Source organism: Mustelus asterias, chromosome 9, assembly GCF_964213995.1.
Source record: "Mustelus asterias chromosome 9, sMusAst1.hap1.1, whole genome shotgun sequence".
In the NCBI taxonomy this organism is placed as follows: Eukaryota; Metazoa; Chordata; class Chondrichthyes; order Carcharhiniformes; family Triakidae; genus Mustelus; species Mustelus asterias.
Genome location: NC_135809.1, coordinates 86,845,997 through 86,861,694, shown reverse-complemented (window position 1 = coordinate 86,861,694; position 15,698 = coordinate 86,845,997). Strand labels below are relative to the sequence as shown.

Here is a 15,698-nt window from a genome sequence, read left to right as displayed (position 1 = left end):
AGAACGATACGCCCTTCCTTAATAACGTCCAAAAGTTTCTTTAACTAGCCCCTCTCTTAGTAAAACAATTGGATAACTGATAGCTACTATCGACCTATTTATTGTTTGATATTTCCCCTTTGTCCAGCATCTGCTTTAAGCTGGTTATGTCGATCCTCAACTTTTTCTCATTTACATTTTGTGGAGTGCACATCTTCACACAGGGACTTATTGTATTTTACCCAAATCCCCTAACCCCAAAATTTCTGTTAATACCTGGGATATATCCATTGCCTCTACAAGGCTTAGTGTCACTCTCCTTATTTTCTTTGTTTCCCACACAAGGGGGTAACATTTTCCATTTTCCTACAAAAGAAATATTATAAAACCTCCCGTGCTTGAGAACCCATCACATAAATTGGCATAGGATACGTCACTATAAACTATGAGTTTCAGGTGCTTAAGATCACCCAAAAACGGGAACCTCAAAACACACTCCTGCATTTTTAGTTTGGCTAATGTTTTGTTTGCTCCCATTTTGTCTTCCATCACAGGATCATTCATTTTTGTATTCAACTCCAGGACCTCAAAACTAACGTTCGGTCTGATCTGTCTACCTAGCCAATTCAGTTGCCCAAATTGCGGAGTTCCTCTTTTTCCGTCTTAGAAACCACCGCGTTCTTTTGCGAAGCCTACCACGATTAATTGCTACTGGGCTGATACTCTCCAAATAAGATTGCTGATGTAAAGTGATACCTGACTCAGTTTGTCCAATTTCCAGCCCAATATATTTGAAAGCACCTGAAGCCTAACTTGCAACCCTTGAATTCCTTCCTCAGCCCAGAGATTGCTATAGCTTTGAAATCACTACTACCACCCCACAAAAAAATCGACATGGATCATAAAGATACCAGAAAGATTTTCTTCATAGTACCAGTAAAACATCACAGGATTTGCTTTCAACTGCCAACAGCTTTAACAAAACTGACCTTACTGAAAAATACCAAACTCTAGATGCATCATTTAGCCCATTTACACATTTATTTAACTTCCAGAGTAGCCTTTCAGCGTTAGCTGCCCCTTTAGGAGGATGGAGAAAAATGTCTCTCTGAAGCTGATGCCCCTGCAAAAAGGCGGCTTTTGTATCTATAGATTTGCATTCCTATGCCTTTTAGCTAACAGAGCCAAGAAAATCCTCAGAATAACCTTTCCTGTTGTAGGTGAATCCATCCTTAAATTCTGGTCTAAATTTTCTTCAAATCCCTTTGCCACAAGCCTGGCCTTTGCCTTATATGTTCCATGGGGAAGCACCTTTTCTGTGCAAATCCACCCGTGAAATAGAGCTCTTTGTCCCCTATCTGGTACCTTCATGTATAGCCCAAATTCACTCCAACTATGCAGTTCTAGTTGTTTGGCATCTTTTATAACTTTTTCATCTAATTTATTGGAAGTCACCAAAATTTCATGAGCATGTGGGCCTCTACTTCTAGTAGCATTTGCAGTCTTACCCATATTCCGAGACCTTGTCAAGCTGCGCCCCCTATCCCGCATGATATCTCGTTCTGTACTACGACTGCTTGATCTTTCCATCCTGCTGTGGGATGTTCTTTCAATCGTTCTCGATCTCTTCCTGTGACCACGTTCACTATTGGACTTACTATCTGAACTGGCGCTACGTTTCTGTGCTCTCCACATTTGAACTTTGTGTTCCCAATCCATGGTCTTGATGGCCTCCACTGTATTCTATATATTCAACCAGTGTTTATACTTGCCTTCCCTGCTCTACTAATGACAGTTGCATCCCTCCATTGACTGGACCCTTCAGGCAAGTATATCACTTTTGTATCAACTTTTGGCAGTTTTCCTTTTGGAAAAATGGCCTGTTCTAGTTCATCAGAAGTATTGCGTTCCTCTATAGGTATCCTATCTATTTCAGTTAACTGGTCCTCAGTTTTGTAACACGTGAGTATCAGATGACCCTGGTTCCTCATCATGTTCATCTACTCTTTCCAAATTCACAAGTTTGTAATCTGTACCCATTATCCTTGATGAATGTACCCTAACATTCTGATTACCATGTTGCAAAACAATTGTTTTGCCATCTATGCCTATAACCTTCCCCAGGCCTTTCCATTTATCAAAATTGTCTCTCTTATAGTGTGCTATTTCTCCTTACTGAAAAACAGTATCTGATGGCCGTACATTGTGCCTTAAAGCTCTGTGAATTCTTTCAGAGACTTCTGCTTCCAAAAATGCTCTTCTACTTTTATGCAGTGCATTTAAATGCTCAGCAAAGGCAGAGCTAATTGTAGTCCCTTCTCAAGCTGGAGGCTGGTCATTCAAAATGGATGGAATTTTAGGATTTCTACCAAATAGTAATTGATAGGGACTACAGCCCCCAACCATCTGCAACAAATTCTTTGCATGTGCCACTCATGCTAAGGCTGAATTTAACTTGCAATTTGGTCTATCTGCCAAAATTTTCCAGAGCATCTCATCTATTACTGCATGGTTTCTCTCACACACCATTACTAAATGGGCTTTTTGCAGTCGTATTCATGACTATGATATTCATGTTTTCACACATATCCCAAAACTCATCATTAGTAAATTCCCCCCCCCCTCCCATTTGTCTGTAAGGTATTTTGCTGGTGGCCCCATTCCTGTCCCTATCCATTTTTCCATGATCTAATCCAGAATTACTCTCTTTTCTTTACTACGTACAATGGTTGATTGACTAAATCTGGTCACTAAACCTACAAAGTGCAAAATAAATATATTGTTTGCTTCATCCCAGATCTTAAGGTCCATGGCCACAATGTCGTTAAAATCCCTGGCCAAGGGTAGAGTTACTATCGGTCACGGTGTGCTTCTGTACTTGCTACAAACCTCACACCGATCACTGGCCTGTTCTATCAGTTTAGTATAGTCTTCATCTCTTACCCCTGCATCCTTTAATACATTTTTCAGGCTCTGAGGAGATGGATGCGCAAATTGCCGATGCAGCTTCAATACAGTGAGCTTTTTATCGGCTAACGGCCCATTTCTGGATGTTAATAACACTTCCTTAACCTCTTTACCTGATATTTGTCACTAACGGAATACAATAGTGTCCACCGTTTTTTCAAAATTGTTGCCTTATCATTTTCTATATCCAGTTTCACCTGTGCTTTCTTCATCGATGGTCTACTCAGAAGCAAAGGATCTCACCTGACACAACATCTGTGCTAATGAAATGATTCACTCTGGCAATATTCCAAAGCATCACTACTCTTTTCAGTGACTTCAGGATATTATCATCCCCAAACCTGAAACTTTTGGAACTTTCAAATTCTTTAATCTTGTTCCGATTTAAAGTGTCCAGGTGACATTTTAACAGTCAATTCCACACACGGTCGACATGCAGCCACTGTCTCATACTGCACAAATAAAGGACTCGGCAACCAAAACTCTCATTACAAGAGTAAAACTTCTCATTAATGGAACAATGCCTGTCATGTGTAGCTTCAAACACTCTATTAAATCGTTTCGGACAGTTGAAAGCATAATTAAATATAGAGTCACACCAAAAACACCAATTTATCACACCCTGGCCATTTCTGGAGTTAATTTTTCTGTTACCATTCTCCATATCCTTCCTCCTGCTATAGGGTATTAAAGGAGTTTCTGTTCTCATAATTTCTGGGTCCCAATCTTCTGCCATACTCTCATAGCCTGCTTGTGCTCGTACGATCTTGCCATCCTGTTAACAGTGTATATTCCGCATTCTTTTGTTGCTGACTGACCCATTTGTGTCATAAAAGCCGTAGCGATAGAATGTTTTCCCTAAAAACTTTAAGGCCTCTGACATTTGATCAAATAAGGTATTATTATCTGCAAACTTAACTCTTGTCAGAACCAGGAGCCGATCCATATTGGTAACTTTAGCACAGTCCAGTAACTTAAATGCCAACATGGACTGTGGAAATTCCAGGCAGTGTTTTTGCAGCTTTTTATATAGTTTACTAAATTCCATCACACACTGTTCAATAGGAATATCCTCTGATTTCCAAAATCTATTAAGTTCTGACCAGGCTTCATATGCACTTAATAAGTAATCCTTTTGATAAATCTTACCCATGAAGTTTAATAAATTATCCAGACCTTCTTCCGAGTTCAAATATTCCAACTCCAGTTCAGAAAACACTTTGCATCTGATTTTATTTCATCTGACTTTGCATCTGATTTTACTTCATCTGACTTTGCATCTGATTTTACTTCATCTGACTTTGCATCTGATTTTACTATATAGTAAAGAAAGAGCCAATGCCATATCTTGTTTCATTTTCCCTAAAGGAAAACAAACACGGCAGTCCATTTAAATACAGCAAGCTCCCTCAAATAGCAGTGTGATAACAGCCACACAACCGGTTTTTCTTTTATTGGTGTTAGTTAAGGGTTATTGGCCAGTTTTCCAGGGAGGACTCCCCTGCTCTTCTTCAAAATTGTGGGTGGGATCTTTTATATCCAGCTGAAAGGGCAGGCGAGGACTCCGTTTACAGATTCATCCAAAAGACAGCACCTTTGACAGTGCAGCACTCCCCCAGTAGTGCACTAGAGTACCAGCCTCAATTTTGTGCTCAAGACTGTGGAGTGCAACTTGGACCCAACAGTCTTCTGACTCAAAGGCAATGCTGCTGCCAATTTTCCACGGCTAGGAAGAAACTGGAGACATTAATGGGGGGGTTTCTCCCAAAAAGTGCTGAATTGGCGGGAAAACTGTTCTAAATCCCAACTGTGCTGACAGTTCAGCCTCTGACCTGAATCTCCGCACTCTGTACACTGCAGAAGTCCCAGTCGGGAATCTCATTAAAAACCCAGGGTAGGTCTATTCGCGCCGGAGTTTGACAGTTCTGGCCCCAAACTATCAAATTCTCGTTTGCTGGCCAGCTCGATCGCTGGCCAGCCTGGGAGCACTGCTGTGCTGCCCCTCCAGCCCCCCTCCGTGGCCTGATCGCAGCCCCCACAGCAGTTCTCAGGCCAGCCCTGACCCCCCAATGTCCAGGCATCACCCCCCCAGCAGTGGCGATCCCCCCACCTCCCTCATCCTGGCTCTGGCCACCCCCCCGCTAATGCGCCCCCGGGGTCAGACCCCTTCAGAGGCAGCCCCCCAGGCAAACCACCCCCCCCCCTCCCCCACCAGCCCACCCCAATCGCTGCCCTCCCTCCATCACAGACCGATCCTAATGCAGAGTGGCAGCAGAACCCACCATGCCCATACATTGCCCCTAGGCCCCGCCCACAGTACCCCGCCCGCGCCCTTGGCACTGTCCTATGCCTGGTGAGCAGTGCCATGGTGCTCCTTGGGCATGGTCTCATTACCCCTTGGCAATGCCAGGGGGCAGAGACTGGCACTGCCAGGGTGCCCATGCCCAGGGGACACCACCCCCGCCCTGCTGCCCGACCCCCTTGGGGGCCCCCGATTGCTCCCCCTTCATTCGGGCAGGTTCTCCCGCTAATTCCCCAAATGTGGGGAGGTAGTCTGAACCCTGCCGGAATGAAGTACTCCTGGAGGGGTGGGAGATAATGAACGTATATACATATTTAAAACACATGCAGAAAATATCTAAATCACATACCTGCCTTCCCGCTGATTTCCAGCGTGGTTTGACCGTCAACTGTTCTCTGGCTCTAGAAGATGCACATGCGTTCCCGGCGCATGCGCAATCCATGTTCAAGGCTGCAGACACGCGTCTCCCACCCCGACCCGCCAGAAAAGTAGCGGGTCGCAATGGGAGAATCAAAAGTTCACAGGTATGCCCATTTCCACGGCCTTATTGTAAGATACCAGCAGATGGCTCTGTTGCCCTGGAGAACTGGTGCCTGCAAAGCCAATTGTCATTGGACATTCTCTGAGTCTCAGTGCACACAGCTGCATGGTTAAGGGTGAAGACATACAGAATACCTCCAGAGCATCAGAACCTGCCTCACATCCATCCTTTGTCTGCTTCAGAAATTAAGAATTAAGAGCACGGAATTCAGTGCCCCATGTTACAAATTGTGACTTCAGCAATGAAACAGCAAAACTTTGGATGTTGGAAATGTGACATAAAAACAGAAAATGCTGGAAGTATTCAGCAGGACAAGCAACATCTGTAGAGATGGAAACAGAAATAATGTTTCAGGTCAATGACCTGTGATCAGAACTGATGCAGTGAGTGACAGCACTGCCTGCCTGCTTGTTTTTAATGTGGGTGAGCTGAATGTGTGAACATGCATTTTGTGTTAGGCAGTTTAAGGACTTTGCCCTGAGTCAGTTTTCCAGTTCAGTGCTCTAACCCGCACTTGTATATTCTGTGCTGGCAGAAGCAATTCCTTACTGTTCCTGATGGAATGATAATTTGTCTTTATTTACCTGCCCTCTGACCCTCGGCATTTCTGAATACTGGATTATACCAGAGAGATATCTGCACTGAAAAGCCAAAATTGTAATAATGTATAACAATAATGACATATCATAAAAAGTAGATCTTTTTGATAAAATTGCATTGTGGAAGTTGGTTCTATCGGCACCTTACACATTTGCAGCTACAGTGTTCAGCCAGTTCTCTGCATGACCAACAGAGGGCAACAAAGGACACACTGTGAAATCAGGAAAATCACCAGATGACCAAAGGGTTGTTTTTTCAGATGGCGATAGCTCAGTTAGCACGCCACAAACAGGTGATGCAGGATCACTCTGCAGATATTATACAGCGTTGATGTGGTACAACTGAGACCATTGCACTCGTTTATTAATAGTCAAAAAATACGACTACTTTCCATGGGGCGATGAGCCTTTGCCACTCGCCAACTCCTTCATTTGTCACTGTGCAGGTGCTGAAATGAAAATCATAAAATATTCTAACAAAACTGAATGATTGAACCTGACCTTTCGTCATTTCTCCCTTCCCAATTTTCAGATTTCCTCAAACTCCTTGTCATTTAAAGCCTGTAGCAGATACACCAATGTGAGTGGATTAACACAGGGACCAACAGAGTCTGTGCACTGGAACCACAGCCGAATATGAAGCCCCTTAATAAAACACCCCATAATGCAGAAACACTGCAAACAAGCACAGAATCCGTCCCATAGAAGCATAGGATATAGCTACATGATTTGCCTTTATTAATGCATGAACACATTCTGTGGGGCTATTTCTCTGTGTGTTACTGGACATGCGAGTGTTAATGGATCAGGGGCAGATTTGCGAGAATTCTTAATCTGCTTTACCTTTCAAAGTTCCAATTTAATGCGAGGCTGACACATGAGATCTTAGTGGCCTGGCTTTCCCGTTTGCATTGGCGATGGCAGTAATTGCCAGCATTTTTCTCCAGCAGGGAAAGTAAGGGCAAACTTTGAGGGCAGTGGTCTCCCACCAGCCATCCAGAGAATTCCCTTGGCTCCAATCCAGATAGCCATGGCTTCAATATACTCCTGCGCTCTCTGATAATCCCAATCAAGAGAAAATACCAACAAATCCCATCAACTGTGGAGTACGAAATAAAAAACAGCACTGGAGAAAAAGAATTAGAGGAAGGAAGAAATGGAAAATTAGAAAGAAGAGCAGTGAATTGCTATTTAACTGTACCCAGAGTACAATGTAGCAAATTACACTGTTTTTAACTGTGTTTATTTTTAGTGAGAGGCAATGTCTTGGATTTTTGGTTCATAAATGAACATCTCAAACCCTGAGTTTGTTAAACTAACATTACCAGGTGGATAGACGGGAAGAATCTACCAGCTCTTTAAGCTCCTTTTTATCGGCCAGAGGAGTTTTGGCAAGTAGGCTGTAATTGATCATCTCCTGTATTACCTGCTGCTACCACCTGTATCTGAGATCAAGCAATTCCTGATACATACACATACGGACACACACACACACGCACACACGCATGCACATATTCAATGAAAGTAAAGCAGAACATCTAACATTTTGAAGATTTTTAAAATAACTACATGATTCATTGCATTACAAATACCACTCGCAGCTTAAATAAGCCACCTTTTAATATTGAGTCACTATTTAACCCAGTTCCCCCTTTAGGATAGTAGATTTTGTGATCCACCATCATTCAAGTTGCTCATCGTGTTTAGGTCACTGCCTCGTCCCAATTGTCTATCCTGAAAGATGGAGCCTGCCAAAAAGATCAGCGTAACTTTTTTATTATTTGTTTTCACTGAAGTACAAAACAGAGTCTAAAATCCTATAAATTCTCAGCTTCGGCCCCGCAGAGCTCAGAACGTTTATGGGACTCTACCCAGACTCAACATTCTATCGAAGCACATCATGTACTTTACATCTGTTTCTATGTACTCAGTTTATTTTAGCTGCAGCCAAAGCCTTTCTCTCCACGTATGTTGTAAGTGGGCGCATTTGCTTGTGGTTTGGACTGGACAGTCTGGCTTTCTAGTGCTGTCTGAGGTGCACAGATAATCCTAAAATGTAAACCAGGCTCTAAAAAGGATGATTTTTAAAAGGGCCTGAGCAAGGAGAACATCCCAGAAAATAGCACATCCTCACATCCTCAAGATTCAGGAAATGCAGTGGGTGCGTATGTGTGTGCAGATTTTCAAATAGCATTCGATATGGTGTCACCAAAGAGACTAATGAGTAATAGAGTGGAACATGGAATTGAAAGGCAATATCGCCACATGGATAGGAGGGTAAAAGAAGTGGAGAGATGAGATGAATTATGTGCTACAGACATCAATTGTGTGGGGTCCCTCTGATTTACTCTGCGCACAACTGAGCTGACCTTAGGAACTGAGGAGGCAACACTGAAACTTGCTAATGACACCGGTTTGAGGGGATATCGCAAATTGTCTTGAGGGTTCAGAAAGATCGCAGGAGTTAAATAGACTTTGGACGCAACTAAGTATAGAAGAATGTAGTCATACATTTTAAAATAGATGAGGAAAACACACCTAATTTGATAACATACAAAAAGATTTGATGAGGAGGAACATTTGGTGTGCAAATGTAAAAACCATTCAAGTTAACAGCACAGTCGGTAAAACTGAAATATAAAAGGCAAATTGGTTTTGTATCTGGATGTCTAGAAAGCAAAAGGGAAGTGTTTGACTGTTGAAAGATCACAGTTGGCCTGAATTTAGATTTGTGTACAATTTGACCACCTCATTGTAGGAAGGATGCAAAAGCAATGACAGGGTGAAGAGATGAGGCGTCACAGTTCAGAGGAGGTTAAGTTATTCTGCACCAGTGTAAAGAAGATGAACTTGACTTGCTGCTGGCTGGCAAGACAGTAACAAATCATTAGACCTGAGTTAATGAGAAAAATAAAAGAGTTAGAGGACAATATTTCTACAGCCAGTGGTAAGAAGGTGTTGTTCTCTACACTGCAAAGCATTCTCAATTCCCCTTGTTTAAACTATAGCAATCCGATGGTTGTTTGAATAAAAAGGAATGGTTATGGGGAGTGAAGAGTACAGTGGAATTAGACTGTGTGACTCATGAAAAAAATCCATCAAATTGCCACTTTTCATGCAGCAAAATGTTATCATCTTGTTTAATGATTTTCTCCAGTGTGTTAGAACAAAGAAAAAAGAACAGTACAGCACAGGAACAGGCCCTTTGGCCCATCAAGTCTGTGCCGAAACAGATGCCTCTAACCTACTATGTGATCCATATCCCTCTATTCCCTGCCTATTCATGTATCTATCCATTGTCTCTTGAACTTTGTTATAGAATCTGCTTCCACCACCTTCTCCGGCAGCGCGTTCCAGGCATTTACCACCCTCAGTGGGAAAAACTTGCCCCTTACATCTCTTTAAAACTTTCCTCCTCTCACTTTCAACCTACGCCCCTGAGTAATTGACCCTTTGAACCTTGGAAAAAGAGTATCCACTCTATCCAAGCCTGTCATAATATTGTAAACCTCTATCAGGTCCCCCCTCATCCTCCGACGCTCCAATGAAAACAATCCAAGTTTGTTTAACATTTCTTCATAATCCATATCCTCCAAACCATGCAACATCCGAGTAAATCTCTTCTGCACCCTTTCCAGTGCATCAACATTCTTCTGGTAATGTGGTGATCAGAATTGTACACAATACTCCAAATGTGGCCTAACCAAAGTCTTATACAGCTGCAACATGATTTTCCAATTCCTACCGTCAACACCCCGACTGATGAAGGCTAGCATGCAATACGCCTTCTTGACCACCTTGTCCACCTGAGTTGCCACCTTCAGGGAACTGCAGATCTGTATGCCTAGATCCCTCTGTATGCTAATATTTCTAAAGGCTCTATCATTTACTGTATATTTTCCTTCTGCAGTAGGCCTTCCAAATCACATCACCTCACATTTGTCCGGGTTAAATTCCATCTGCCATCTTTCTGCCCAGGTCTCTAGCCGATTTATATCCTGCTGTATCCTTTGACAATCCTCCTCACTGTCCGCTACTCCCCCAATTTTTGTATCATTTACAAATTTAGTAATCAGACCACCTACATTTTCCTCCAAATCATTTATATATATTACAAACAACAGAGGCCAGGACTGATCCTTGTGGAACACCACTTGTCACAGACCTCCAGTTAGAAAAGTACCCTTCCACTGCTACTCTCTGCTTTCTATGCCCAGAGCCAGTTTTGTATCCATCTTACCAGCTCACCTCGGATCCCATATGACTTCACTTTCTGAATCAGCCTGCCATGACGAACCTTATCAAAGGCTTTACTAAAGTCCATGTATATAACATCCACTGCCCTGCCCTGGTCAATTTTTCTTGTCACCTCCTCAAAGAACTCAATCAAGTTTGTAAGACACGATCGTCCCTTCATAAAACCATACTGTCTATAACTAATAAGTCTATTCTCTTCCAGATGCATCCATAGTACTCCCACAGTCCAAAGATGTGCGGGTTAAGTTGATTGGCCATGCTAAATTGACCTGAATGTTAGGGGGATTAGCAGGGTAAATGTGTGGTGTTATGGGAATAGGGCCTGGGTGGGATTGTGGTCAGTACAGTCCCGATGGGCCTAATGGCCTCCTTCTGCACCGTAGGGATTCTATGATTCTATGATCCTGTCCCTAAGAATCTTCCCCAATAATTTCCCAATCACTGATATAAGGCTCACAGGCCTGTAATTTCCCAAATTGTCTCTTCTACCCTTCTGAAACAGAGGAACAATGTCAGCTAATCTCCAATCTTCTGGTACCTCACCCATGGCTAAAGAGGATATAAAGATTTTGGCCAAGACCTCAGTAATTTCTTCTCTCGCCTCTCTCAGTATTCTGGGATAGACCCTATCTGGCCCTGGGGACTTGTCCGCCTTAATGTTTTTCAAAACCTCCAATACATCCTGCTTTTTTATCTCAACACGTCCTAGAATGTCAACATCCTCCTTTCCTCACTCACCATCCACCACATCCCAGTCTATATTGGGGAAGTTAAAATCACCCATCACAACAACCCTCTTGTTTTTACATCTTCCCATAATCTGCTGACATATCAGTTCCTCCACTTCACGCTGGCTATTGGGGGGTTGTAGTACAACCCCAACTGTGTGATTGCACTGCCCCTGTTGCTGAGTTCTGCCCATTTGGCTTCACTGCATGATCCCACAAAGTTGTCCCTCAGGTATAGCTGTGACATTCTCCCTAATCAGTAAAGCAACACCCCTACCTCTTTTGTCACCCTCTCTATCTCACCTGAAGCATCTAAATCCTGGATTGTTAAACTGCCAGTCCTGCCCTTTTTTCATCCAAGTCTCCATAATTGCCACAACATCATAATTCCATGTAGTAATCCAAGCTTTAAGTTCATCTGCCTTACCTACCATACTCCTTGCATTAAAGCAACCACACCTCAGACCACCTGTCCTGTCATGTTTTGTACACTCTCCCTGTATTTTATGTCTCTTAGCCTTACTGGACCCATTTACTGAGTTCTCCACAGTCTCTGTACTTTCTGACCGACTGCTATGGATCCTTATTAGTTTAAATCCACCTAAACTGCACAATCAAATCTCCCTGCTAGGACGTTAGTGCCTTTCCAGTTAAGATGTAACCCATTTTTTTTGTACAGGTCCCATCTGCCATGGAAGAGATCCCAGTGGTCTAAAAATCTGAAAACCTCCCTCCTGCACTGACTCTCAAGCCACTTATTAAGCTGTACTATCTTCCTGTTACTTGCCTCACTACCATGTGGCACAGGGAGTATTCCTAAGAATACAACCCTGGAGGTCCTGCATTTCAGCTGCCTTCCTAACTCCCTGAACTCATTTTGCAGGACCGGATTTTCCTTCCTACCTATGTTGTTAGTTCCAACTAACAACAGCTGTTCACCCTCCCACCTCAGAATGCCCTGTGCCCATTGAGAGATGTCCTTGATCCTGGCATCAGGGAGGCAACAGACCATCCTGGAGTCTCGATCGCAGTCACAGAAACGCCTGACTGTGCCCCTTACTATTGAATCCCCGACTACCATTGCATGCCTGCACTTTGACCCTCCCTGCTGTACAGCAGAGCCAGCAGTGGTGCCACTGTCCTGGCTACTGCTTTCATCATCCTCTGATATGCTGTCCTCCTCAACAGCATCTAAAATGATGTATCTGTTTGAGAGAGGGAGGGGGACAGCCTCAGGGGGCTCCTGCACTGACTATCTACTGTTTGTGACTGTCACCCATCTATCTTTCTCAACCTTGGGTGTGGTCATTTCCCTGAAACTTCTGTCTATGATGCTCTCTGCCATATGCAAGCTCTTAAGTGTGTCCACCTGACACTCCAGTTGATCTAAGCAATCTATTAGGAGCCTCATTTGTACGCTCTTCCCTCAAGTGTAGTCGTCTGGGACAGTCCGACAGTTTTGATTTGATTTATTATCCCGGATACTTATTACTGTCCTGGATTACCCACATCAAAGTGGTTGTTTATGCAACCTAATTATTATACCTGCAGATATAACAGTATAACAGTGGACAATATTTGCCTGAAATTCCCATAAAGCTGTTAACCCATTTAAAATGACTGGGTAAAAACTGCATTAAAATATTAGATGCATTAAAGTCATATCAACTTGTAAATCATTTGTCCACTAATTGCTAACATTCATTTCTAGGCTTGACTCTCATCATCTTTCGTACTATCTACAGAGAGCTTTGTCATGATTTTGTCAAACTTAGACCTTGTGTATTCCAGCAAGAGAAAAAGCAGATATTGACTCCAATTATTAGGTTCAGTAAAGATCCTCTCCCAGGGTAGATCCTCATGAGACAGAACAGCAATCAGAGGTAGAGCTTTAACACCAGAACCATATTCTCCAATCTCCATTCCTGTCATTTAAGTGTCTGTGTTGGGCACTTCACCCCATTGAAATCACCCATAATGTCACCCAATCACAAAAAACTGGTCCATGTAGCTTACCTTCTACCATCCTGTTAATATGATATAATGATAATGGAGTTATTGACAAATCATAGCAATCAATCTTTATTGACATGTCCAGACATGGCCTGATGTATACTGATGTTTTATTCCAGACAGAGGAGAGGATCTACATAAATTCTGTCACCTTGCTGGATTGATTCATATAACTTTTGTTTTTTCTGATTTATTACAGGGATACTCTGATGTTAAATACAGGGAACGACGGAAACAGATTGCAGAAATTGCAATGAATTATAAACAGTAAGTTCATTGTGCAATCTAAGGGCTGGATCTAATGGAGCATTGGTGTCCCAGTCCTTCTGGTAAAAAAGAATCTCCCCCCACTCTGGCAGTTTGGTTCACAGGGATTTAGTGCTTGGTGGAGTATTAACTGGTTAAAGGTGGGATTTCCATTCCCAGCTGGGCTATTTCATTGGTTGCCAGCTCTCTTGTCCCAGCAGCACCACTGGGAGCAGTGGTCAATGCTGGGACTGCAACAGTGCCCACAGTTCAGGGCCCAGAGCCAATGTGGAGGGTGCACTGAAAGGTAAAAGGGGGCATCACTGAGGCAAGCTGAAAGAACCAAGTGAGGGGGAAAGGGGATTGGGTGCCAAGGTAGACAGGCCAAGGGTGAGGGGAACTGGGACTAGAGAATGACCTAGGAGTGAGCGTTAAGCAGACATTCCTCCCCAACTCTTTTGCCTGCTACCAGCACGCCCACTGAAAGCTGCCAAGGTGGATTCCTAGCATCAGCCTTCTCCACTGCAGCTAAAATTGCAGCAAGGCAGGCAGGTAGGCAGTGGGCACAGCACTCATGGCATTTTACAGGATCCCCTACTGCCCGCAACCCATTGCTGACGAGCCAGAAAATCCAGTCCCAAGTGTCTGTGATTCCACTTCCCACATTGTTCGAATTTGTATAGTCTCTTTCATTGACTTGCTTTGCTTCCTGTTGTGATGTAAAACCATCAGTATTAACTGTTGCTTGTCTCCACAGCGGTGAACCAATCCCTAGAGTCGAATACAACCCAGAGGAAATTGCAACTTGGTTAGTCAACTTCTTTATTCTTTTCCACTGAGAAATAATTCTCCCTGTCAATAAAAAGAAATTGCTGGTAAGAAAAAGAAATCTGAATCGAAACTGGAACATTCAGAAGAACCATCAAGGTCAATAAAAGATCATTTAGCCTAACCAAGCTTAATGCTCCAGTATCCCATCTCTCCTCTTCTACAATTCAGCTTGTTTTGAACGTCAGTGATATTTCCCCTTTAATCTCCTTCCTGTGATTGTTTTACATTCACACCTTGGGTTAAATTATCTACAGGAGGGATTTCACTCCCTCTGCGCCTGAAGTTGTCCATATTTGAGACCTAGAAGGACTTGTTAGTGGATAAAACAGTTCTGTCATTATCCATGTTGCAACTGTTCTTTGATACATTGTCATCAAGCTGTATCATTGAAGAATGATGTGAGCTCCCACTTCAGGCAGGCTTGTCAGATTCAAATACTTCCAGTTTGGCGGACATTCAGCTGCAGAGTGAAGACTTCAACTCAAACGGTGGTCTTTCAGGTTCAATGCCATCTCCTATTGGAGCTTTTCCAATTTCCGCTTAGGCTATCCTTGGATCCTCCTTGCTTGAGATTCCCAACTTTGTGTTAAATCAGGGGCTGGTTTGGGGTTAAGGGATGGGCAATATCTATGCATGAGCCAGCAGGTCGTAGATTGTGCTAATTCTCTGCCCAATACTGCTCATATATATGACTGTGGTGTCAGCCTTGGATCAGTCAGTACACTCTCGATTGCCTCTGAGTTAGAGGGTTGAGATTTCCAGTATCATTCCAGTGACTTTAATACAAAATCCAGGCTGACACTCCAGCGCAGTATGAAAGGAGTGCAGCACTGTCAGTGCTGTCATCTTTCAGACCAGACGTTAAATAAATGCCCAGTCTGCCCTCACAGGTGGACATAAAAGCTTCCATTTGAAGAAAGACTTGTGATTTGCCTAGGGTATCCAACAAGCAATATCACAAAAACATAATATCTGTTCATTTATCTCATTGTATTTTTTGTGCGACTTTACTGTGTACTTCAAATGTTTTTGGTCACAGATTAAAAACCACAGCAAGGCAGCTCTGCCAATGAGCCACTGGTCAAATATACTCCTGATCAGGAATGTTCCAAGCTGATTGTAGGCCTGTACTATGTCAATTAATCTTAGACCATGCAGTGGTGAATGTGTCTCATTGACTTCAGTGTAAAATTAAGGTAGACGTCTTTACGTTCTACTAATTACTATAAAGTCTC

The 15,698-nt window shown here is 43.0% G+C and overlaps 1 protein-coding gene across 2 annotated transcripts in view; it reads left to right on the top strand.

The window, feature by feature from the left end:
• th (tyrosine hydroxylase) overlaps positions 1-15,698 on the top strand; it is a 72,028-nt gene that overhangs the window by 32,018 nt on the left and 24,312 nt on the right. For both annotated transcript variants that reach the window (XM_078221233.1, XM_078221232.1), the window contains exons 5-6: positions 13,586-13,653; positions 14,390-14,440. In XM_078221233.1, coding sequence (XP_078077359.1) covers positions 13,586-13,653; positions 14,390-14,440 — 119 coding nt within the window. The remainder of the gene's footprint in view (positions 1-13,585; positions 13,654-14,389; positions 14,441-15,698) is intronic.